This window comes from Molothrus aeneus, chromosome 14 (genome assembly GCF_037042795.1).
Source record: "Molothrus aeneus isolate 106 chromosome 14, BPBGC_Maene_1.0, whole genome shotgun sequence".
Taxonomy (NCBI): Eukaryota; Metazoa; Chordata; class Aves; order Passeriformes; family Icteridae; genus Molothrus; species Molothrus aeneus.
Genome location: NC_089659.1, coordinates 10985042 through 11011654, shown reverse-complemented (window position 1 = coordinate 11011654; position 26613 = coordinate 10985042). Strand labels below are relative to the sequence as shown.

General features: G+C 41.2%; 1 protein-coding gene across 1 annotated transcript; it reads right to left on the bottom strand.

Moving 5' to 3' along the window:
* Positions 1-3968: 3968 nt before the first annotated feature.
* On the bottom strand, positions 3969-26264 carry KIAA1210 (KIAA1210 ortholog). Its single transcript, XM_066559798.1, has 11 exons — positions 26159-26264; positions 21145-21313; positions 18772-18901; positions 16188-16346; positions 15547-15612; positions 13458-13670; positions 12844-12961; positions 10505-12085; positions 9598-9746; positions 9016-9118; positions 3969-6201 (listed from the first exon to the last, which is right to left on the bottom strand). The coding sequence occupies exons 1-11, from the start codon at positions 26217-26219 to the stop codon at positions 6029-6031; spliced, it is 2922 nt and encodes a 973-aa protein (XP_066415895.1). The 5' UTR covers positions 26220-26264; the 3' UTR covers positions 3969-6028.
* Positions 26265-26613: the final 349 nt, after the last annotated feature.

Genomic DNA, 26613 nt, shown 5'->3' with positions numbered 1-26613 from the left:
CCAGAGCCCCACCAACCTGGTTACCAGGCTTGGATTCCCAGGTGTAAGTGCTAAAACCCAACTTTTCTCCCATCCAAGTATGCTTGGACTCAAGATTCCAACATTACACTTTGTCATATCAGCCCATGCCATATCAACCCCTGAGTTATATTGTTTGAATTTGCATGACATGGTTTGCTATTAAAAAAATAACACACTTTCCTGAAAGCTTTTGTTCCACTTTGCTTAAACATCTCTAAAAAGGGGACTAATCCAATTTGTCCAGTGAAGAGCAGGACTAGAACCACAATCTGCCTTTGGACAAGCCCCACAGGGTCAGTCCAAGCCTCAGCCCACACTGAGCCATGATGGAGTACTTTGCAGAATTTGGGCTTTGGTACCAAGGAATGCTCTGAAATTATTACATAAATAGCAAATAAGAACTGATATTGATTTTTCTAGCATTTTACATGCAATTATTTTGTGATTATTCTACCACAGTATGAAGTACATCTCACAGCCAAAGCTCTTATTTTATAAACAATGCAAAGTAAGGAGACAGTTATTTTTTAATAGGGATCATAACACTAAGGGTGCTTATGTAATAAATTGTTCTGTCAAAGTGGAAGAAAAACCCCCACAAAATGAGGCTCTGTTCTGATTTCTTTTCATGCAACCACAGTTGAGGTCGCTAATCTTTGGGCAGAACTCCCTTTACAAATTGAATGCTGTACTAAAATATATATTTATTCCTCCTCTTTGAAATATGTATGACTCAGGATCCAAACTGAGTCCAAAATGCCTCTTATATTTAAAACACAGCTCTAGTTTAATGTAGATATATCCTAATTTGTACATCTAGCCCTGACAGAAATGTCACTTTATTTACTCCTGTATGAATAAAACATATTTCTACAGCTCACAAAGTGCAGGGAAGTTATTTCACCCCCCGGGCACAGCTGGTAAATTTGCACCTTTGGGGAGCAAGTCACCCCTGCACTGTGCTCAGTGACTGCCACTTTAGCCCCTTGCCCACGTCACCGGTGACGTGGCCATTTAGCAGAGCCTGAGTGCCACCCTCGAGGAGCCAAGCAGCAGCATCCCCTCCTGCCTTGCCAGCTCTCAGCACTGCAGGGACACCATCAGGGGAGGCTGCTGCACGGAATTTCAACTCTATGGAAACACAACACAGCCTCAGGACTCCGACCTTTTCCCATACTTTGCTGCAGTTGCTGCAGGGAACTCATTGTGTAACTTGGGGGAAGTTACCTCAGTGCCACAGAAACAGATTCCTAAGTAAAGTGGAAAGGCTGTAATTTTAAAGCAGTTAATCCCACCCTTCTGTGTTGGAAAAGTACCTGTAAATCAAAACTAATTTGGAGTCAGAATGGTATAACAGGGAAAATGCAAGGAAGTATTAGTTTAACCACATAGATTAGGGTGAACTTTGAACAAGGGTTGCCAGTATTGATAGGTGATCTTGCATTTGTCAGCTTTTCATCCAAATTCCATAAAATAAAATTCCATAAAATAAAATTCCATAAACTGACTACAAAACAGGTTAAGTAAATATTGGATTGACTACAAAAGAGGTTAAAATTGATCCCCCAAATGAAAAGTAAGAATGCTTAGAGAGGGAAGAAATATATTCTGAGGCAGAGAGAAGAAAGGCTGGAATGAGGCTTCCAGGTACCAAACAACCTTTTCCATGTAGGTTATTGTGCCAATCAATCTCTTCCTCTGTCTTTCTATTTGTGCATCATACAAAATTATATAAATTAAATACTCCACGCTTCACCCATTTCCATACCTGTTTCTTGTTTAGTACTAACTTGACTTACAGATCAGTCCAAGACTTGACAGTTAATAATCCTGTTTAGATAATCTGCCTCTAGATTCTTCTTCTTTGAACTGCCTCTAAAAAATAAACAGCTATTAAAATAGCTTCTTTTTAAATCAATCCTAGCACAATGAGAATAAAAATAGCATCTCATATTTTCCATAGTCAATAATCTGCCCCTCAAGTCAGAGGAAGCTGCTAACGTTTGGCTTAGCTCACTCCTGAGAAGCTGCATTTTTAATGCACAGATCATACAGCAATTCCTTTTAAAGTGCTGCTCTGTGTGGACTTGATCAGCAGCTCACAACAGGTTTTGATTTGCAGTGCAGTCATGGTGCTCACCTGCTTAATGTGGTTCAAAGCAATGAGCTCTGGTATCCCTTCCATGCAGAGAGAAATGCAGGAAAAATCACTATTTAAAGATTCCTTTCAGTGCCCTTCCTTGGCCTTAGATCAATCCCACTATGGAAGGGTGATTTCAATTGCAGCTTCCCACTCTCAGCCTTTCATTTCTCCAGCTGAACTTTCACTCCTCATCCAGCCATGACCCTTCAACTTACCCAGGTGGAAATACCTGAGTAACATTTGTGTTCTGGGCAGATGAATGGGTTTGTGTTCCACAACCAGAATTACAGTTTACTTCATCTGCCTACTTGCATAAAAGACATTAAAAGCTGCTTCCAATCACAAACAGAGGTTTCAGTGAACCTCTGCACCAAGAATTATCCCAGGCTGTAGCCTGTAACAAATATTGATACTTTGGATGCAATATTTCCTGACAACATGGAGGAGACAGAAATCTATAGCATAGCAAGCAAATCAAGGTCAGAATCTTAAACAGATGCTCAGATTCCCCAAGAGGTTCCACATCATCATTGCTAATATTTTGGTGATGACTGATGTGACAAATTTGTCAAATCTTATAACCAGGATAAATCTCTAAGAAAATTGTAGGTAGGCTATCAAACACTGGAGGAAAAGACAAAGAGAAAGGTTTGCCTCTTTTATTAGGCTGCTAATCACAGCTCTTATTACCTGTACCCTTCAGATCCATCCTCTGCCAGGAACAGTTCTAAAGGACAGAGCACCCTCACAGATATCAGCCTAGCTAATATCCTTCCTGTATTGATCTGGAAAGCACTTAGGAGAGCAGGTGGCACACACTCAGGAGCTGCAGCTTTTCCGGACAGAGAGTTTCTACTGTAATACTTCAAAACAAATTACATCTTTTATTTTAGACAATAGCCCTTAAGAAGACATAACAAAATACATTTGGGGCCCTCTCTATCCAAACTTCTACATGAGAAAGCTGGTGTTTAGTGCTTTCCCCTCATGGTAAGAGTGCAAACATGCACTGAAATCCCCCTGCGCTGCTCAGGATGGCACCAGCACCCTCTGCTGTCACACAGAGCCAAGTCGCAGGCTCAGGGAATTCAGAGACAGCTTCCTGCTCCTGCACTGCAGATTCCGAGCAACAAAACCTCACAGTGACATTCTGCAACTCTGCACCTCAGCTTATTTTCAAAGACAGTGATTGTGTCTAGAAAAAAATCACCCAAAATGAATTTACTATATTAGTTATTTTTACTCACTGAACACCTAAAAACTACACTAGAACAAGAAATCAAAACCATGCTAATAGAGTCACCAACTTCTGCAAATGCAACAATAAATCATTGATCTTTCAACATTTATCTAATATTCCCATTTTCTAACCTCCTGTGATTACATGAGACTCAGTTTTGATGCTTTCCCTACATGTTTTTTGTTCTCTTAGCTGCAGAGACTTGAAAACATTAAATGCAGAAATGCAGAATGCAAGTGAATTTCAAATATACATCACATGATTCTCTAGTGTTTTCCTTCTTTGTTAAAGCACTCCAAAAATCTCCTAGAGCAGCTTTTTTTGAACACACACAAACAAGTATTTTCAAGGCATCCTATGACCATAAGTGCCTGCTCTCAAACCAACCCTGCACTGAAGGAGCAATAACTCCGGAGCAACAGGAGAGCCATCAGCACTCTCATGATGCTTTAAACTTAGATTTAGAAAAGTTCTTTAGTCTGACCAGGTGTGTTGATCAGTCTTAAGTCACACAGAATTACCCCAAAACAAAATCTATGCAGTTTATCATGTACAGAGTCAATATTGACCAAAGACTTCTTTTTATTTCTTCCTGAATGAACGAGGGCCATCCATCCCTCTTCCCAGAAATGATATCATCATCACTGGCAACAGCATTTAATAGTAAACCAAATAGGGGGATGGAATAAAAAAGGGGTTCCTTCAAGGATTACAAAAACATATATACATACCAAACATAAAAGACAGGAACAATATTAAGATCAAAAGGAAACACGGGGAAAGAGAGATTATAGAATCCATTGCAGTGCTTTGGGTGAAGAATCACAATCCACATTAACAGAATGAGAAGAGAGTTCCCTAAATATAGAAAGACCTGTGTTTTACACAGGGTCAGTAAGCTTGTGGTGGGATGACAACTGTACAGAACTCCAGGAATCAAAGCTGAGTAAATTCTTTTACATTACACTCAAAATTTTCAGAGCAATACAAAAGTTTCAGTTCTTTGTAAGGAAAAAATGCTTCCTAAAGCAGAGAGAAAGAAGTTACAAAATAGGCATTAATTACCAAGCCACTCCTTGTTTCCTTATCAAGTGAAACTCCTATTCTTTCTGGTGTTAGTCCAGAATAAATAGTATCTATGGATTCTGAGCCTTCCTGGGCAAGTAAGTTTTCACCTTTATTTAAAAAAAATCACAGTCTAGCTCCTAGTTAATACTGTTTTCAAATTGCAAAAACTACATATTAAATTCAGGCCAAAACTGGAAGATTAAAGTCTTGCTTGAGCTGATCTGAAACCAATTTTCTTTGGTTTGCAGTTAATCCTATCAATAGATAATATTTTCCTTTTAAAATTCTGACCAACTTTCCAGCTAAAAACAGTCAATAGCTTTCAAAGTTTGCACTGACTGTAAACAAAAACTACATAAACGTGCAATTCTGCAAGAACTGGAAGCACCAGTAAGTGCCACTGTCTCTTAAGCCACCAACATCATTTCACAAAGTTTATTTTTCAAATGTCTGCATCCTTCAAAGCCAATAGCAAAACTTTTGTGAGTTTGAGTGACTGCAAGGCCAGGCCCTGAGAGAATAATCCTGCTCCAGCTGCACATTCTCAGACTGATGTTGAGTTAATGGTTAAAGGCTGATGAGACAAGAAGGAAAGCAGATGCCCCTTTTATGACTAACATCACATACAATTGACTAAATATACATCCTTATGAACATGGAAGGTGGCATTTCTTGAAAAGAAGATGCCACTTTCTAAGGAGCAAGTTCTCCCCCTAACACACTCTTTAAGAGAGACAATTGGCTGAAGAATCTCACCAAAAAAATCACTATTTGCCACAATTAAAGAAAGGAAGGATTTTTTTAGTAGAATGTTTAATTTCCCCAGATTTCTAAAGGTACAAATAAAGCAGACACATGCTACAGTGTGGTGGTTTTCCAGTGCATGGCAGAGAATTGAGTGTGCAGCTCTGGGCCATTCCAGGGGGTATCTGTGAGCAAGCACAAGACCAACAGCACTGAGACTTCAAATCACACAAAAGCCAGAACCACTCCGACTCAGATGTGTTTAGATCTCACAGCTATCACAAAAGAGATCATTAACAATCTGGAGCAGAGTCAGGCTGCCCAGCATAGAGCCCCAGAGAAGGAAGTGTGATGACATCAGTGTCCATGACTCACAGTGCGTCAGTGCCCAGCATTGGGAATATTTTAAAGCATACCTTAATTTCTTAGCTCAAAGCCAAAGCCTACAAAACACTGTACAGTCTTTTTAAAAGAACAAGTTTCTTTAAAAGAAACTTTAAAAGCATATTGTGCTAGAGAAATGTTCCAAAAGCCTGAAGCATGTCTTTTCAGAACATCACCATCAGATGTGGAAGCATATAGAAATGAATCAAATTTTCCTAGTGTCTGGCAGTAGGAAATGCTCTGCTTCCTAATACATCAGATTAAGCCCACAATGGCATTTCTTCATTATGTCTTTATATACAAAAGTCTGATCAAAAGTTTTAAGGCTCTTATTTCTCAAAAGAAAAAAAAATGGTCACAGTAAAGAAGGGATTAAGTGGAGTTAACACAGCTATTGGCAATGCAAAGAAGGATGGTCCTGTCATTTGCTATTGTACAATCTGGGGCATTTCACTCCATGCTTTGGCTTTCTTCTTGGCCAGGGACAGCCAGGGAGGCTCAGCAGGACTGCAGGGTGTCATTGGCAGGTTAGGGGAGTGCCTTGCTTCCTTTTCAACAGCAGGAACCACAGATGCTTCCTGAGACATTGGTCCAACTTTACCTGCCCATGAGAAGATACACATCACTCATCAGAAGTCTAGAGAGTTAAAAAGTCAATTTCTGCCAATAATATTTTCTTCTCTCAAAAGAAACTGGTTTACAGCCCAAAATGCTTGTGACTCACCAATAAGGCAAATGAATTATTAATTGGCTAATGCTGGCACTCTCTGGTCCAGCTACAGCAATGGTGAGGACCAGCTCTTGCAACAGGAAAATCGATACTAAACAGTGAGTAATGTGCCCATAAAAAAATCATCTCCTCAGTCCAAACAGCAAGTGTCTAAACCCAGATAAATGAAGGACATTTTTCAAAATTCTTCAAGCATGTGAAGACTATAGCCCCAGCTATTTGTCTAACTCAGATTCTTGGTCAAATTATCTCCTAATTTTTCAAACCCTTGATTTCTAATAAAGTGCACAGCAAGGAGTTCCACAGGCTAATTATGCTCTGTGAGAGCAGGAAAATCTAGGAATAAGACTTCTGAGTATGCAGGAAAACAGAAACAAAATAGCTGCAGGATAAGAATTACCCCAGGCTTGCTGTGGAGTTAAAAGTTTATGTTTTCCAATACTGAGAAGACTTCTTAAAGATTTCTTTTAGTCTTCACTGCCAACACAAATATTGCTCCAGCAATATTATTAAATACCAGGTAGGAATCAAACCACTGCTTTATGTACTTTCACTTGTATGCTGTGGTGGTAGGATTTTGATGGTACTAGGGGTCCCTCTTGATGCAGCCTAACAGATGCCTGTCATATTCATAAAGGATGAAGGAACACAGGTAATGCTCCTTTGATGGCTTTGAGTTCCCATCTAAAAAAGTCCTGGTCCATTCACCTTGTTTGAAATTTTTCAAAATCAATGTCTAAGCCATGTTAAGTAAAAGAAGCTTGATCTTCCTTGCACTGAAATCAATGGAAAATATCCATCAGCTCCATTAGTCACACTCCATGAGCAGAGCTAAAGTAGTTCCCCTTTTCACTCAGGAGGTCTCTGGTCTTTTAAAAGTTCTGCTGGTTGAAAATTCTTGCAGGAGGCAAATTATACTTAATACTGGAGGTCCATGAAACAGGCTGCAGCTCTACATACACAAGACACTTTCAGAAGTATCTAAGATGAGGTAGGAATTCAAGTGTTACTGGAATTTTGATTTTGAAAATAATTTCCCCATTTTGGGAGACAACCTTCTTTGTAATAAACACAACAATCCAAATAAATAACTCCTCTGGATATTAACTCTACATCCTTTCCACCACCATCACTTTCAAAGAAAGTGGTTGGGCTAATGGGAAGCAAATCAGAGAATTTGTAATTCTGCTGTAAGCACCACAAAGACTGCAAGTTCTAGTAACCAAGTAGCAGAGAAATTTGTGGAGTTCTGAATTTTGACCAAAGGCTGCTAGGCTTCTAAGGTTAGGATGATGCAATATACAGAAATCCAGTCAGCCTTTCAAAGGAAGACCTCATCTGAGCAAAAATCAGCCTGTTTATGTTCCATCTCTCACTTTGCACCTAAAACCATAAGACAAGCAGAATTCTTTTTAGAATATGTGGTATTTTAATCACACATACACACTCACAAAATTAGCTGCAACCAACATCAGAGCTTCTGTGTTGGTGCAAACACCCTGGGCGAGTCACCCACTGTGATAAAGGGAGAAAGCTAATTTTGTAGAGCCTACAGATTCAGAAATGGTTAACAGCTCTAGCAATAACTACTACAGGTAGAGGTAGTACAGCACAGAGGTACTGCCAAATATCTCTAGCACAGCAACTCTGGGTGCTGCTGGGTTACACAGGGAAAGAAAGGGGCCAGGTGCATGGGCTCTTTCCTGACAGCATCTCTCACTGTGTCAGCTGCAGGAATCTGCAATGGAAAAGCCACAGGTCTGGCACAGGGGTGCATTTCTTACCTACTTAGGCAGTATCTGCAATCAATAGCTCTCAGCTAGCACAATATGCTTTTAGAGCTGAAGGACTGGCTTCTCTGTGTCTAGCTGGAGTGTGCTGCTGAGGCTTGGCACCACCCTGGGTAAGCAGGGAGGGAGAAGCTGCAGCCCAGCAGAAGCCTTGGAAGAGCTAATGTGAGTCACCAAGTGAGTCACACTCTTCCCCTGCATCTTTAATATAGAGAAACAGAGCTAAGTGCTCGGGAGAGGGGCCCTCCAGCCTCTGTGTTCACCTGAGGGTGAAACTGACTCTACATAAATTATCCTTGATACACATTTATCAAATTATTCTTGATACATGTTTATCTATCCAGCACATCTGGCCATGGAAACTGCACATTCTCCATATGCAAGCCATGCTCTTCTGCACCTCACTGCTCTTATTGTTAGAAAGTATTTCCTAACAGCTAAGCTAAACATTCCCTGGTGCATTTTAAGTTCATGTTGTCCATAAAAACCAGTCTTGTCCTCTGCAGAAAATTTAGTTGTCTTTTCTAGACTAAACAACTCCACTCCTATCAGCATTTCCTGGCTAACTGGAGATCTAGAAGACCTGACCTTTTTTGCTGCTCTCTTCTGGACACTCTCCAACTTCCACTTCTATTCTTTAGTACTGATCTTGGCCACTAATAAATCACCAGACTGTTTATGTGCCATTTCATGAACTGGCAGGGCAGATAAGAGTTCCTCACTTGCTCTCTGCTGAGCAAACAAGCCATTATGTTGACTTATACAAAAACCATGGTCTGAATAGGCCTTATATAAAGTGTGCTGATTATAAAAATGGTGTCTGTCTTCCCCCATCCCTGCCACCCACACAACTTGCTGGTGCAAAGTGTAGCCACTACATAAAGAAAAAGAATACCTGCTGCTGCAGACACACCAGTCCTTGTTTGTGTTTTCTTGCCCTGAGAACTGGAAGGCATCTTCTTCTTCTTCAGAGTGTTCTCACCAGCACAGATCCCTGGCTGCAGAGTGAGGAGAGAAGAAAAGAATGCAAATGACTGCCAGCCATGGGCACTCATAAAGCTCACCCTGGCAACTCTCAAACCTGCCTGTGGAAATGCAGCAAAAGCCAGGCAAGGATGGCTGGGAGGATCCTGGAGGGGGGAAGGAGAAAGCAGTGAGGAAGATAATGCAACTCAAAGCAGCTACATAAACATGCTCTGGGCCATAAGAAAGCTCTGAAATGTTCAGGTTTGAGCAGTGCAAAGGAACATGTAGGAAAATCCAGCTGTGAAATGAATCTCTGTGACAGTGCAGTCCCAGGCATTTCCTCCCTTGCATCACTTGTCTGTCTCAGGGTTTTAGAGGCCAGGCCTGCAAAGCTCTCTTTGGGCAGTGCTCACGACACACCTCCCATGAAGACAATACTGAACAGTTTGCAGAGGTACCCAGGTGGCCTGGGGCAGCATTCACACCCATGCAACATTACTTGGTACTCTACCTCCCCTTGATCCACTTTGGTCAAAGATCTGTCTTCATCTTTACGTTCTTTGGCAAGAGGGTGGTCCTGGAAACCCTTTTGTTTCAGCTTTGCCACGGAGACCCAAGCTGGTTCAGAGGAAGCAGTTTCCAAATATGGAGAGACTTTTTCTACAAAAGAAGCATTTTTGAAGTAAAGAAGGGATTTAGGTCAAGTCAGTCTAAAGTTAGTGCTTCACATTTTAAATCCTTCAGCATCTGTAACACCCTTTTAACATGGTGGAGATAGAATTACCTTCCCTGATGATTTTGTCCTTGGCAACACTTGTTTTTTCTGTTTATTCTCCAGTGTTTGACTTAACTGTGCTTCTGTCTAAGTCTATGGCAGATGTCCTCCTGAGATCACTGTGAACTGGATTTTGCCTTTGAAACAACATCCTTCCATTGCAGATTAAATGAGTACTACAGTAATGATTTTTTCATGTAGGCAGTAAAATACAGGCTTCCTTGTCACTTTTTAAATATTTTAAATTAAATAACTTTTAAAAAAATTAATCTCACCTAATGCAACTCCTAGTTAAGGTTTGAGCAGCTGCAGTCTGAATTTTTAACTAAAACTGCAGCAAGTTTTAAAAATCTGTGTTGAAACTCCAACTATATGCACAAATACCTCATACCAGGAATGTTTCAGAGGCATTTAAGCTATTATTCTGTTGTTCTTCTTCCTGGAACACACCCTTCATTAAGATAAGCCAAGAATTCTCTTGACTGGCCAAATCATCAAGCCAATTAAATTACAGTGGTGATGAACTCAAGGCTGAATTTGGTTCTTAGCCAAGAGGATTTTAATTTTTTTTGTGCACTCTGACAAGGCTCTTTAGATGACCAGTGTTTTCTACAATATTTGGATACAAACACAGCATAAATACCTGAAGGTTTATAACCATTTTGCTTCTTTGCCACTTCTTCTGATCTGGCCTTGGCAGGATTTTTGTCTTCTAGGAGATCTATTTTTTTAACAACTGATTTTGTGTTGACAGGAAGGCTTGGAGGAGGCTTCCCAGAGCCCATCAATTTCTGACCCTCCTTGACTGAAGCAGAAGAAGCAGCTGGAGCAGCTGGGGGGATCAGCTTTGGAGGCTCTACACGGCTTTCATTCTGGTATTTTAGTAAAGATGATGTTCTTCTTAGTCTGACTCCAAATGGGCTCTCAAAGTTTTCTGTTTCATGGTCAGCCCACTCCATAAAAGAATTCAAGTGCAGATCTCTGTCCTTACAATCTCGATCAAGTCTATCTGAGTTGGTTTTTGCTGATGCCTGCAGAACTGCATCAAAACGTGTGGGCTCTTTTGTCATTCCTTCAAAGAACTCTGGTCTTATGGGGGATGTTGGAGAACTTCTGGAATAGGAATCTTCCTTTGAACTTGAACCCCCTGAGAGAGATCTTTGCCATGCTGGTGCAATGGTAAATCTGACTGGTTTAGCAGAAGCAATCTTCAGTGGACTTTTTACATTTTCATCTGATGATTGGCTGCCTTCTGTTGTTTTTCTGTGAGAAGCTGCAGTGCTTACCTGGTACTCCTTACTCTCAGCATCAGAAGATATATTACTCTTCAAGCCAGCCAAACTTGAAGAGGCAAGACACCCAATGGAAAGTTTTTCAGAAATGCAAGATGTGCTGGCCTGTTGACTGCCTTGGTTGCCCTTTGAAACAGGAACTATTTCTGCTTTGAAACATGCTTCCAATTTGCTGCAAGGTACCACACTAACTGCTTCTGAGACAGATGCAGCAGTGTCTACTTTTTTTTCTACACTGTCCTTGGATAACTGAAATTCCATAATTTCACAAGTTTCTTTGTCATTTTTTGCTACTGAACTCTTTTCAGACCTCAAATCAGCCACTGTCTTGATGTCAGAACAAGACTCTGCATCAGCTACTGCAGCTTGTGGAGTATGTGAGACAGCCTGGCTGGAATGATTCCCAGCAGTACCAAAGAAGAGTTCTTCTTTGCCACTAAACAGTGGATCCCCCTTTTCCTGGGCTTTACTGTTTAGATCCACAGAATGTACTGAGGAACTTGGTGCAACATCTGGCAATGTATCCATGCCAGATGTTTCCACACCACTGCTGAACAAGTCAGCTGTGGGTATGTCTGGAGACACAGCAGCTTCTCCTTCAAGTTGCTGCAGCTCTGGAAGTGCAGGTACTTCAGCACTGGTACTTTGAGGATGTATTTTTGATTCATTAGCAGTCTCATCTGCAGAGTACATCACTCCTGCACTGTGGTGTCCTTGCAGGTTCACTGGAGAAGGCTCAGGCCTCAGGGGGAGTGTGGCTCCTTTGTAGGGAGGACCCACACCAGGAAGGCTCCCATCCTCCTGCAGCAAAGCACAGGGGTCTTCTACCACAGAATCACAGGAGTTAGGGGCAGCATCAGAGGGAGTTTTTACACCTGGTGTCTCCTTAAAACCACCTCCCTTTGCACAGGGTCCCACCTGGGCTGGTAATCCTGCATTAAACAAAGGAAAAGAGTGTGCACTTAAAGGTTACAATTCAGACACCATCTGTATGCATTCCAGATAGTGCAGTCCTTTAACAGGAATGCCCCAGGTCTGGGCACTGCTGACTGATAAAAAAGCTTGTTCAGAGCCTATTTAGAAATGGGCTGTCCAAGTGAGACAAGAGAAAAAAATAAATTTTAGTTTGAACATACCTAATCCAGGGAGCGACTGAAAGTCGCTGTCTGTTTCAGGTGGACACATTAGTTGCTGTTTAGTTGTTTCCTGTGTATACCCTTAGCTGTAAGACTACTAACCAGATTTCTCTAGACATTTCTGCATGTGTGTGCCTAGAAAAGCCATCTACAATGACTGGGAAAATTCTCTCTGGGTGAGTGGCAAAGGAAGATCCAGTAAACAGAAGCCAATCAAAGTCACCTGGCACACATAACATAAAATGCTATGGTTAAGGTTTTTCTGAGTGTCAAGGAACTCAGTTTCACACACTGAGGTCCAGCCAGCTGTGTAGGACATGTGCTTCTGAACATGATGCTTTCAGCTCATGGGTTTTTTTTAGTGGTGCCCTCAAAGTTCACCACTTCAGCATCACTTTGTTGAGTGTACTTGATTTTTTCCATCACAACAATTCAGCAGCCAGTACTGGTTTTATGTTACAGAACCAAAAGATGCCTAGTTTGGAAGGACTAACAATTCAGACAGGTCCTGTCAGTGTTATGCAGAAGAGTTCAAGCACCCAAAGTAGGAATACCTCTGTCTTCATTGCCTTCCCAATCACTTTTATGTTTGTCACTCTCAAGTAGTTCTGTTGAATTTCCCTTCCTTTCTGGAGGTGCAGGAAGACAAGTTTCATTTTCCAGCTGTTCTACCTAAAGAAGTGAAGATGCTTTAATTAAAGAATTATGCACAAAAAATGCAGTTTATACACATGCATTTCTATGAATACTGAAATCATAGAAACAAAACCTCCCTCATGTAATTTACCAACACTGTGAGTAATGTACTATTCTACTTAAGAACTAGATTTGTAAAAATAGACTTAGGCCTCTATAAAACTACATTTAGCTTTTCAAACACCAGAAGTCTTTTTACAAATGAAGCTTAACCCACAATTTTTGGCTAAATAATGAAAACCAAAAATTGCAATTTTCTTCAGTTTTCATGATACTGAAGTTTTCAGAGTCTTTCTTGGTTGGTTGGTTGGTTGGTTGGTTGGTGCAAAAGAGGTGTTTTTCCCTTCTTCCAATGGAAGAAGTAAAGGAATGTGGATAGGAAAGAAGAAAGAAATTAAAACATTTAGCATAATAATTAAAAACTCACACTCATTTCCTTCTGCCCAGTGACTCTTTTGCAGAAAGCACCCACCTGGAGGGGCAGCTGGTGCTTGTTGGTGAAGCCCCTCTGTCTGCGAGGGTTGATGGCAATCCTGTGCCTGGCTGCTGAGGTGTCCAGGCAGCCCAGGGGACTGGCAGGGATGGTGAAATCCACAGGAAGGAAGCTGCTGCCTCCTGACATGGGGGTGCCCTGAGTGGCAGAGGATAAAGGACTGATGGGCCTGGAGGAAGCTCCAGAAGGTATCTGTAAAACACAAACACAATGCTGTTGCCACATTTCTCTTCGCAGAGAAAAGCAAGACGCAGTTCTTCCCAAGGATTTCTGGGATTCACATTCTCTGAACCTCAAAGAAAGAAAAGACAATTCTTACTCATTTGCTGTGCCTGTGTTTGTGCCAAAGTAGAATGCAACATGGAGATTGTTCACCCACGGTGGTGGTGTTTTGTTTCCTTGGCCTATCAGGGCCAGGTGTGTGTGTGTGTGTGTGTTGGGACTGTCACTGACAGCCACAAGATTCTGTGCAGTGTGAGCAGTTGTGTGCAGGGTTGAGTGCTTGGCAGATTCAGTTTCAGATGTATAAAATAATACAGTATAATAAAGTAATTAATTAGCCCTCTGTTATCTTTGGAGTCCTCCTCATCATTCTCTCCCCTTTGTCGAAGTCGCCTTTGATTTGCAATACAATGCTTTGTATCCTTTGCTTTATTTCCCCACATCTCTGGAACATTTCCTTTGTCAGCTCATTCCATTTCAGAAGCTTGAAATGGCTCTAGTTTAGGACATAAATCCTCATTTTAAAATGCATGCCTAAAGTCATCTGTGCAGAGAGATTACTGGCTTCTGTGTGTTCAGCTGAACACACAGTACATAACACAGAAGGAGAAATCGCTGTCTCTGCCGCAGGGAGAGCCTCAGCCCGTCCCCAGCCCAGAGCCCATCTGCAAAACCTTTGCAGTTTGTGCACACACCAGCAGGAGACACTGCTGCCGTTTGTAGAGCTGCCTCTTCTTCCCAGTAACGCGACCCGCCGCACAAATACATTATTTAAAAGCCACAGAAATAGCACGGATGCCTGCTCCTCGTTATCTCTAAGAAAGCTGCCATAGCCACTTTTCTCTTTCAATATCAACTTTTAGGAAAATCAAATGCTTTTCAGAATATCAGAACCATCTTCCAAACAGTGCTGTGGATCTCATCCTCACAGCAATGCTGCCCTGGGGAACTGAACAGCAGTAACCCAGGATTGTGCAATCAAAACAAAGGGTTTACAGAAACATTTGTACTAAAGCCCACTAAACGTGAAGTTTGAGTGGTTTTGCTACTGTTTTGAAATGCAGATCAAACTTTCTGGAACACTTGCAAAATTCCAAAGAAGCTTCATTCATAAAGCTGGGTGACACTGCCATTGCACTGTGCCTGGCATTTGCAGTTTAGTCTTTTTTAAGCTTAGGATGTAACACAGCGTTTCAAACACCTGTGCTGATGGAGTTTTAAAGATCATGAAAATATTTTCACATCTCATCTACAAAAACTGTCAAGGTACATCAAAAAATATGACCTCTGCACATTTTTCCAATCTGGTCAAGGACTGTGTTGTTCTGAGAGCAGAACCTGCTGCTTCTCATGGTCATTTACCATCCAAAGAAAATTGCAAATTAAAACCCACCCTTTCCTGTGGAATACCTGCCATCAGGAAAGGCTGGTCCTGCAATCATTTCCCATGATAAGAGAGATGGAGGGCATTGCTCACAAGCCACTGCTGATGGGAAGGTGTGATTGTTTGATATGGGAGCCCTGGCACATGGGAGCAGAATTGAAGTCTTTGCCTGCTCCAATGTTTTGTGTAACTTTATAGATTCATACTGTCACAGAGCTACCTCTGTGCTGTTGACACAACCCACTTACCAATAGATTTCTGCCTGTCTTTATTTCTTATTGAAAACCCTGAGAAGTACATTTGAAGTATCATTTGCCTCACTCTGGACTCCTAAAGAATTGTTTCCTAGGATACGTTGTACCCAGAATAAATTTTAAAAAATAAAATTACTGTACTGGCTCCATACAGACTCCACATATGCCATCTCAAGGAAGTTTATTATCAGGAAAAGGAGCTATTTACCTGTTCATCTTCACTGTCTGTCCCTCCTAAACTCAAAGAGCTATGACGCTGAACAGGGTTGGAGGACTGTGGGATAAAAGGAGGAAGAGGGTAAGTCAAGGGAAGTATCACACTGAATCATCTTGAGCTGGATATCCAGTGCTAATTATGAGAAAACACAAGAGGAAAAACAAAGGAAGGGTCACTGGGTCCCTGCCTTACACAGTGGGTTTAATTTCTCCATTGGCATCAAACATAAAGCAGGGGAGATTTCTCCTGCATTGAGATACACCAGGAAGGCTGACCACAGGAGGCAGTACATTCTATAAAGTCATTTTGGGCTATTGTTTTAAAATCATCAGATTTACAAATTCTCACAAGTTCACTGAAGTCTGAAACCACACATTTGCTAATGATAGAGGTCAGAGTCCTGGTCTACATAAAAGCACAGAAAATTGTACACAGAAAGGGTATTTGTAGGGTCAATTTCTAGCTGTACCTCAGAGTGAAAAGTCCACAATCCATCTAGGCAATTTCTTCTGGTTCTAACTGATCTGTTCTATCATGTTTTATCACAAAATGGTCTTCCCCTTTTCTAGACAGATTTTATCTTCTTTTATCCATCTGTATGGATGGTCACTAAGGTGACATGACAATTATACCTTGTTTGGCGAATCTGTCAGAACTTCATGAAGGGTTGAAATTTCAGGAGGGCTTCTAGGTAAACCATCATCTTCAGAAACTGCACCTGCATCTTCCAGTTTTTTCCCAGTTATAACAAGAGGAGGTGATCCAAGTTTGACATTCTTCTGCAACTGAAGCTGTGGTTGAAATATAGAATATAAACTTTCAATGGTACAATTTAAAGATGTTCTGGACATTGCAATCCAGATGCTCCTATTAGATATGCAGAATCATTTAGTTAACAGAAAAACTTGAAGTAACAGACCATTTATAGAAAAGAACCATTAATAAAATTTTATCCAGCTATATTCACCAAGGACCCATCATTAAAACTGGTGTTGGTATAAAATTAAAAGTAAAATCAGTTTTATTCAGTAATTTAACAAAAGGAGACAGGAATTTCACCATTCCAGAAAATTTACTACATATTTACTCCATTTAAATTAAAAACTTTCAAATTACAGATTTAATTATTTAGTCACATAAATCTAGGTATTTAGTCACACAAAGTATTGCCAGTCAGCATTCTAATCCCAGGTTTATGAAGTCACCTTTCCCTCAATAAAACTCTTCAAATTTGAAAGCTTGTTACAGCCCTCTCCCACACAAGTAGCTGAGTCACAATTTTTATACAATACCAAATTAATTTCATTTCTGGTCCATCCTAATGAATTGCTTGTTAATTTCCCCCACCATCACATCCTGGTCATGTCTGCAGCAAGAATGGTAACAGCAGCCAGGAGCAACTTTGTTTGTAAAGGAGTGTGGGGATTCTTTTCCAGGATTCACAAAAGAATGCTCTGGCCGGCCCTGACCCTAGAAAAATACAACAAAGTCTGCAAACTCACAAGCAGCCAGATGTTCCCTCAAACTAAAAATGTTCAGATCTCAGGAAACACCATTACTAAAATTCTTGGCTTAAGTCTGTCAGCTGTGACAAAGCTGAAATAGAAACAAGGCCTGAACACAAACTTTGTCCTTCAACTGAAAACATCTCAACAGAATATTCCCAAGATAAACATGCAGACTTAATTCTTCTGTTTCTTTGCTTATTAAACCACATTGGGTAATTTTAAGCCTAGTTTTGTGTTTTTGTGCAATCTATGCAGTCATTTACACCTCTGTAAAAGAGACCTAAAAACCTGCAATTCTTATTTAGCAAGGTTCATTTGCAATGTAATTCCTATAGATCTAGCTGCCACACAGGGTAGCACAATGTCTAGAACACCAATCCCCCATTCAAACAGCTTCCTTTTGCAATTTTTGGCAATATATTGCAATACAGTGATATATGTGCAACACAAGGCATAAAACATAAGTGTGCACTTAAAGGGAAGGAAAAGACAGAAAATCAATTTTGCTTTGGTCTCTTTTCACAACTTCCTGTCTTAGATTTATTAAATTTATTACATGCAGACAGCAAAGTGGTGTGGGGGAAACTGAATTTGCATTCTGTCTTCTACTGGTAGAAGTAAATTTACATTGCTAAGAAAGTAACTGCTTTTATTAGTGCTTGGCTTTTATTCTGACAAGAGTCAAGCTCACAGAAAAAGCCTGTCAGAGCTACCAAAATAGTGCTGGCAGTATTACATTACTGTGCAGCATGATGGATGGGGAGAGGGCACAGTGGACTGCAAACAGCATGAAAAGAGCTTTTTTCCCCCTAACAATGTTCTGTAATATACAAGCATGTTTTCTTCTGCTACTCCTTTAGTTATACAAAAAATAGCTTTGCCTGTTTTGCAGCCTTAGAGAGAGGAACAAGTCCCTCTGTGCATCTTCTATTACTTAACATGTGACTCAATTGTCTTTTGCAACATGAAGCTCACACTGAGCAAAGGAGGAATTTCAATGACCTTTGGCTCCTTTATCAACCATTTGTATTCAGTCTCTGGAAAAACCTTAAACTTTTATCTGAGTGTTCCAAGCTGGGCAGTTAGTGAAATGTAATTAATATAACCAACAGTTCATAAGGGAGCTGTCAAGGAGGGTTCAGTATTGCCTTGGAAAAAGGAAATGACCCAGCAGAATACAGTATCTTTTGCTAGCAGAGATCAAGAGAATAAATACATAAATAAAGCTGTCAGAGCATCCTGACATATCCATCATCCCACATACTTACACAGCCACTGGCATTACCATGAATAGTGAAAACATCTGAGCCAGAACTGCCAAAAAGAGTAACACAAATAATATTTAAAGAATAACAGTGTAAGGGACGCACTACAGTATAAATAAATGGCCTTAACCCAAAAGCAGTAGCTGTGAAGTAAAGAAGATAAATCCCATTGGAAGAAGACACACTTAATAAAGAAAGTTTCCAAGAGTTCATGAACTGGATTCACATCACACACTATGAGACCTGGGCAAGGCTGAAAGCACCAGGACTGCTCAAAAATTCAGCTTCCAAGAGGCAGAGTAGATCCAAAAGTAGCAAATTTGGCTTTAGATGCTTCAGTCAGCAAAATCCTAAGGCACACAGCAAAAGGAATCAAGCAGCAGACTTTCCTGGGAGACAGCTGACCAAAAGCAGCACTACTGATGAGGGGATGATGTCCTCACCTGCAAAGTTCTCACTCTTCCAGGTCTGTTTTCCTGAGACAAGACATCACCTGTCACATTTCCTGGTGCAGACTCCAAAATGAAGACACTGTCATGGGACAAGGCTTTGTTCCCCATGCTACTCTTGGGCCTGGAATGGAAGGAAGATGGGTGGTCATGCACTGGGTACATCCCCGCGCCACCAGGGCAGAGGGAGGAGGATAAAGAGGCCAGAGTGGGATGCATCGTGCTTCACTTCAGATTTGTGCATGTTTAAGACAGTCACTGTTTGCTTCTTTTATACTCAGAAGAGAGCAGGAACACATTTGATGAAATGCAGATGTCCCTTTGCAATGCACTCAGCATCTGCATTGAACACACAGCTCAGTTTGCTGACTAGAGAGGGAGTCCAGTGTGATTATGTCCCATGTTAGGAGTGAAGTGGATGCAAACCACCCTAAGAAAGGTGCAGAAAGGACAACAGGAGTCCCCTGTCCTCCTTTGGTGGCAGTGTGGCTAACATGAGACATTCAGGATACAGCTTTTGCAGCCTGCTGTGTGCCTGCATACCTGCCAAAGATGGTGGATTGCTTTTTCCCCTTCTTGTAAATGTGGGCAGAAAATTTAACTTTGCTATATTAACAAACTTGACTCAAATCCCCTCATGTTCAGCAATAAAACCAGTTGAATTCACCCACATCCTAAATATGATCAGACCCCAAGTGTATTAAAAAATGTAGATGGGACAAGTGCCCATGGCTACAGTTACAGACGATCAATGGCCAGGTTAAAGTGCCTAGGTAAGGCATTCCTGCTCTGTTCCTGTGCTTATTGGGTGCTCAGCCCAGTGAAGCAATGATGAGTTCCCACAGCAGCTGTTAACTGAGTTGTAATTAACTGAGATTGATTGGGCTTGGGCTATTAAGTTATGCAGAGCAAATTTTGCACTTGAGTGGCACAACAAGGAAGGCTCCAAATCATTTTTGAACCAGGTTTCACCAGCATAGGCAGGTACTATTTGTACATTACTTTGCCCAAAAGACAACAAGGATAGCCTCTACCAGGATTTCATCCCAGTCTTGAACTGAAAAGCATCATAGAATATTTTCTCATTTTTGGCCATGAGACTATTATTAATAAATACAAATTACATGGATTCCCTGGCTCAGATGCTGCACAGGCAATGCTTTGCCTCTGAAAGTTTGGCTCTGGGGAAAACACAGCTCTGTCATGAGAAACTCAGTATGTCAAAGCTCTTCTGCAAGGAAGTCAAATAGGCTCTTTGCCTAACCATAGATTCTCTCTTTATTTAGAAGCTGAGAAAGACTGTGAACATTCATTAAGTAAATGCACTACATCAAAAAACCTCAAACTAATAACTCTTTTTCCTCCTGCATCCCCCTTCTTCACATCTCCAGAGACACCTCCCCTAGTTGCTGGACTAACCCTTCTGCTGCCCCAAAGGTGTAGTCAGTCAGTCTGCAGTTATACACAGCCTCACAGCAGGGCAAAATAAATTTGCTCTAAGTTTATGTGGTGTTGAAGGCAATCAGAGCTGTTTCTCTCACAGCACAGGTCAGAGTTTGTGCTTCCTCCCATTATACCTCATGGTTAATGTCTCTGTAAGTCTACAGGACAGCAGCTCTACACACAAGCAAGGCACTTGCCTTATTTCATCATTAATGAAGCCATCCCATCCTTTTATGTTTGATTTTATAGTCCTTTTCAGCATGAGAAGTACTCCATATGGGCAAGACATAATTTTACTGCATTAAGAAAAACAGTCATACAGCTTTTATTTACTGCAATGTATGTTCACTATTAGCTGGCATATTTTATTTATTGCAAAGAATGCATGTGCATTAGGATGTATTTGCCTTTCCATCTGGGGAATTCTTTACCCATAAGGGCTGAGGTCTCCTTATTCTTGAGACTGCCAGTACAAGATCTCTGTCTTTTTCTCTCTCTGCATATGTATCAGATGTATTGGCAAGAGAATTACTGTATTTTCTTCTGGCAGTCACCAGCATTAAAAAAAAAAAAAAAGCACAGGATTAAATATAGAATTAACTGCAGCTTTAGTACAGATCAGCCTCTTATGTGCAAATCTACATTCCTCTGTAATTCCAGGCTGTGTATATGTATATGTATATTTATGCTGCACTCTTAGGCTAAGAGGTTGGATCACCCTGCCCCTCTGCCCTCCCCCTCCTTTCCAGGCTGACTCTTCGAGCTTTAGCAAAGAAAGAGGAAATTCCTGGAATTCCTTCATCAGCATTAGGGCTTGTTTTGCACAAATTTGGACAGAGGCTGCTCCTAAGGGGCCAACTCATGCTTTCATCCTACTGCTGTGAGAGGTCCACTTTTATTTATTTTCCTTCCCTGGCAGCTTACCCAGCCTCCCCCGGTGAATGAAGTGCAGCAGTGGTGAGCACAGCGATGCTGACATCGCTGCTGGACTGGCAAGGTTTTAAATTACTCTCTCCCCTGGGAGGTGGAGGTTCTTTCCTTTTCTTCTTGGCAAAGAAGTTCTTGAAAGTCTGAAATTTGGATTTTTTCTTTCCTGCAACATGGCAAAAAAAAGAAAATTTATGAAAGTTGGTAGTATTGCTTAACTTGGGTAATGTTATCTCTTAAATCCTGGAGGGAGGCTCAAAGCTAGAGCAGCCCATTCAGTTTCAGTCAGCTCCTCTGTAAATAATTCAGTGCTGGAGTCCAGTGAAAGGTGAGGCTTCAATTATTACATTTGGTTCCTATAGAGCAACACTGGCATTAAGCTGACAATAGTGGTGCCTACCTAGGTTCCAGTCTATGCAAAAACATACTTTATATAGAGAATGTATCTATCTACAACTGAAGAGTGATCATGCCTGGTGTGTCTTCAATAAAAATTGCTGTCAATGTCTTTAAGTATTAAAGTTCTTTACTTAGTTTGGTTTAGTTCTGCTTATTCTTTATTCAGTGCTCTAAGGAGACAGCACGTGAAGGACATTCAACATTGGCAAAAAGATTGAAACTGGAAAAAGAATTTATAAACTCCAAAACCAAAACATCTCTTTCCACATTAAACAGCTGTCCCAAAATAAAATCAACAACCCCTCCAGGGACAAAGAAGCAAACTTAAATTAAGACATTGTCTTGCAGGACATGAGAGCCCCAAACAGAGCAGCCCTAAGAACACAATTGGAAAACTGTTCATTTGGTTTCAGATTTTCCATAGTCCAAATGAAAATACAAAAAAAAAAAAAAAACCCAGCATGAAACATCACCGATCTTTTATTTTTAATAAGAGCTAAGATACTTCAACATTCTTATGTATATTTTCTTTCAGCACACAAGTCCTGCATTTTGCCCCTGACCCTTACACCAAGGGTCACTTTGACTGGTTTGGGCCAAACTATTGTGCTAAGACCCCTGTGATTGACTTAAATACACACTCAGAGCAATAACATCATTGCATATCTGAGCCAGCTTCATTGTTCAAATAATATATTACAGCAGTTGGCATAACACATGCCCACAGCTGGAGGATTCCTTCATAAGCAGGGCATTCTTTCAAGACAATTATTTTCTCTCCCAGCAATGATTTAGTTGGTGATGCTCTGTCTCAACGTGTGCCCTGTACGTGCAGGGATCTCTGCCAATGGGCCTTATCTGGGCTGAAAGTGCCACCACACAGCTGCAGCAGACAGTGGCCACTTTGAGAAACAAACAATGATACTGAGATCTACTCCCCCTGTCTCCTCCCTGCTCCTCAGCCCAGTGCCAGCACCATGTGTCAGGACACACGAGGACATTGCCACAGTGTCCCCACGCCTGGTGACACAGCTCTACCCCTGTGCAGAGCCCCCAGAGACCTGCAGCTGCTGTCCAAGTGACCTGGGCTGCTCCTGAGACCAAAGCATCTTTCAAACCATGGAAAGTGAGACCTCACTGCAGTCCCACAATAACAATGGGATGTGGCTGCTCTGGGGAGGGTTTATCAGTGGAAGGCCTTTTTACCTTCCACTGCTGCTTATCAAGCAATAAATGAATGAGACAGCCACAGAAAACACACAGGTTGTATTTATTGCTGTGGCCTAGAGCTAATCCCAAGGGTTTGGGATTTGTTAAGACTCCCAGAGGGTTCAATGAGCTTCATGCTGCAGCTGGAGCAAGAACTGGCAGGAGAGGACAGTCAGCAAGCACCCAGAGCCTCTCCAGTAAAACAGGCATTGATAGTGTGCCTCAGAGCCTTTGGAAATACATCCTGACCATTCCTGTCTTTCCTATCCACAACTAGACAATCTGTGTGGTATTCTTCCAGGAAACTTGTCAAAGCTGATCTGGTTTACCTTAGATAGGCAAAACAAATGTTTAACGAGTTTAATGGAAGCAGTTCCCCAAAATGATCAATTCTGCAATGACTGCTAACACAGCCAATGACTCAAAGAATGAAATGGCAAACTTGAGACAGGCAAAGAGCTCTGCAACTCAAAGTCTATCTAAATGAGAAACAAGGACATGTATATTGGTCATGTACCCTGGTGAACTGTCAGCTGTAGAGACAGAAAGCAAGCTGGATTCTAGTGCAGGCATTATTGATGAGCTTAATTAGATGCTGGCATTTCCAGAGAACCAGGAGAGTGTTAAAAAAACCAAACCAAACCAAACCAAACCAAAAAGCCCACCACACAACAGCAAGTGATCCTAAGGATGCTTGAGAGAAACAGACATAAGTCTTGCCACAAAAGCAAACATTGCCAAGGTACTACTCCAAATACTTTTCTAGTCAGAAGTGGTGCTAACTGTAGAATGGAGGCTGCAGAAAGGATTTCCAAACACTGCCAGTGAGCAATCCCCAGCTGGCATGGGACAGCACTTGGACCATTGTGCAACAGAGAGGATCTGATGCAGACACATCAGTCACTTCAGTGCCTCCTCTGGACTCTAATTTATTACTGCTGTGTGGGGTACATCCCCTCCAGCAATAACTCCTCTTCAACCATGCTCTGCTCAGCTGCAAACAGTCAGTTGCCTCAGATGAATGAGAGGACAGCAAGTTTCCCTGCAGTTCCAGAGACTGGCACTTGCCATATTAATATGTAAAAAAAGATCAAATCACTGCTGGGCACTCAGTGCTGGGTGCAGATGAAAGCTGTGGGACTGTTCTGTGAGAGAGCACTTAGCAAAAAAGACATGGCTCAGAAAGACAATGCTTTTGTTTGCTTCCTGCTGGGAACAGCTGTGCTCTGGTTTTGCACACCACTAAAAGGATGCCACCTTTAAGCTAAAGGTGCCTACATCCCAGTGCACTGTGAAACAGCCCAACATAACAATAAATTGGTACTTGATACTTGGACTAATAAAATACAAGAGGACATTAATACTTAAAATGGGAGAAAAACCATTGCATAACAAAAACCCAAGCTCAAACAACTATGCCTATTTCCCCTTCATCCACTGGTGATTTTTGAAATATTATGGTTGCCAATCTTGTTTTATGGCATTAAAAATAAAATACTAAATTTCTAGGTTACTGCCCTAAAAAGGAAAAGCCTTCCCAAAAATTAGTACCTTATGCTATGTTTTAGCCAACTATAACAGAAAAGAAGTAGGAATAAGCATTTTCCTTTCTCTGTAAAGCCTGTGGATTCTGTGTTTTTTACTGTAAGTGTATTGCCTGTTTCATTGGGTCTCCTGTGCACAGAGAAAATTAACTCAGGATTTTCTGCTCTTTGAATAGTTTTTCCCTATAATAAGATAAAAGAAAAAGGTTGCTTCTTCCAGTGCAAAAAATTAGAACTACAAAAAGCATAGAGAACATCTGATTTGGGAGGTCAGTGATCATATTCAAATTAAACCATTCATTTGGGGATCTCCTATGGTCTCTGACTTCCTAGGGTGCAGTCAGTTTTCTGATATTTTCTATCTGATATTTTCTATCTTTTGTTTCCCTCAAATCCAAGGACTAGATAGTTTCAACATTAAGAACACCTAGAAAAAAATCCCAACCCGTAGATAAGATTCTCAGAAATTGTCATGATTCTAGCTTCATGCAAATACCAGATATTGGCAGACAGGCAATAAAATCATGGAATTCAGTACCACCAACATTGGGTGCTGGCAGGTTTTGGTTCCTGCCCCAGAGAAGGAGCAGCATGCACTGGGAGCCTTGCACTACAAACAACAAGGCAAACCTCAATAAATCAGTGTAACTGACTGGACTGTGAAGGTGGGGATTTCACCCTCCCAGAGCCTTTACATCATCAGCTAATTATGGAGAGGGAGAGGTGAGGCAATCCTTCATTACCTTTGGAAGTAAACAGAAGATCTAAAATGGCTTTGTCCAAGTCCAGCCAAGTGTCTCCTGAACTCCTTGACAACAGCACAGCAGCCTTTAACTATTTTAAAATGTTGTTCATTTAGGGTCAGAAATATTCCTGGTGGATTTAGAGCCAACACTTTAGATCATAAGCCATGTCCTGCTTTTCCTATCACCCAGGTGAGAATTTGATCTCTTTTCTGAATCTTTTAGCAAACCTGAGTACAAAATTTTCATGCATGGGCTTCACACAAGCTTACCAGATTGCTGGGATAGCACCAGACTGTGTGACAAACTAGATTATAAATCTAAGAAACCAGAGAGTGCTGAGCATCTATCATTGCACTTTCTTCCCCTCTATCCATCTGCCAAGCAGAGTTCAACTAACAGTCACTTTGCCATTTGCTTATCTCTTCTAACAATATTTTGATAGTGGCAAATATATTTCTAAAGGATAAAGCAAGATGACCTTTAAAACACAAACACTTAAGATTATTGCAAAACATTAGCCAAAGAAAAGAGAGAAAAATCCAATGGTGTGACAGCCACTTCTCCAGAGATGCTTCAGACATGATGCTATTCCTCATATTCAAACTGGCAAAGGGGATATCCTTTAATGTAAACAAGTCTGGCATAAGTAAGATATTTTACTTTCTTGCCTGTTATTCAATTCCTTCACACTGTTTGCATCAGACCATGCCACAGATTAAAGAATAAGTAACAAATGTCTGCCTGTGGCCAGAGGCAGAGAGAGGCTGCTGGGGGTCTGATACAGCTCCCACAGACAGAGGATTTTTAACAGGCTCAGCTCCCACCTCTGCAGGATCCATCAGTGCAGGCACAACAATCAGCCCTTCAAGCTCTAACATCCTGATTTTAAAATCCAGGTCAGAATCAAAAGGAATATCCTCCAACAGGATATGTCACTCCAGTATTGCACATTAAATCATCTTTTCCATAACACTGACAGCTGACAGAGACACACAGAATTTTCTTTACACTACCCCCAGGAAACAACACTGCAAAACAGATCACTACAGACCTGAGTACTTGAAGAAAACAAATCTTCCAAATCAGGTGTACATTCAGAGAACAGCTGCTTACCTGTGCACTCTTCCACTGTGTCTCCAGGTGACTGTGTGACCTCTGTGGGCCTCGTGGCCATTATATAGTCACTGAAACAGAGATGAAAGCATCAGTTTAATTTTAGTCCATCTCCCCAGCAGAATATGGTCCCACCCAGCATGAAGAAACAACACAGCTGAATCTTTTCTGAAACTACATGCCCAAATGGCTATCAGAACCACGCCTTGCACACTCTTGTGCACTTTGGCCACAGAACTTCTCATTTTTTCAGTGACACTTACTTCTCCAGCCACAACTAACAATCCAGTCTAATCACTGCCAGCACCTCTGTCTTGCTAGGAGTCCAGAATCAGCGCTTGCTTTCAGGAAAGATGTCATTACCCTTGCTCAGCAAACACTGTAATGCTTCCCAGTCTTAGAATGATGAACCTGTGCTAGGGAGTGACAGCTCCACACTACTGTAAAAAGCAGAA

Bases quoted from the DNA above. Each gene is read 5' to 3' on its own strand.
- KIAA1210 (XM_066559798.1), bottom strand. From the start codon at position 26,219: ATGGCCACGAGGCCCACAGAGGTCACACAGTCACCTGGAGACACAGTG. The intron at 21,314-26,158 runs GTAAGCAGCTGT...GCCATGTTGCAG, and splicing joins CACAGTGGAAGAGTGCACAG to GAAAGAAAAAATCCAAATTT. The intron at 12,962-13,457 runs GTGGGTGCTTTC...TCACTTCTTTAG, and splicing joins AGCACCAGCTGCCCCTCCAG to GTAGAACAGCTGGAAAATGA.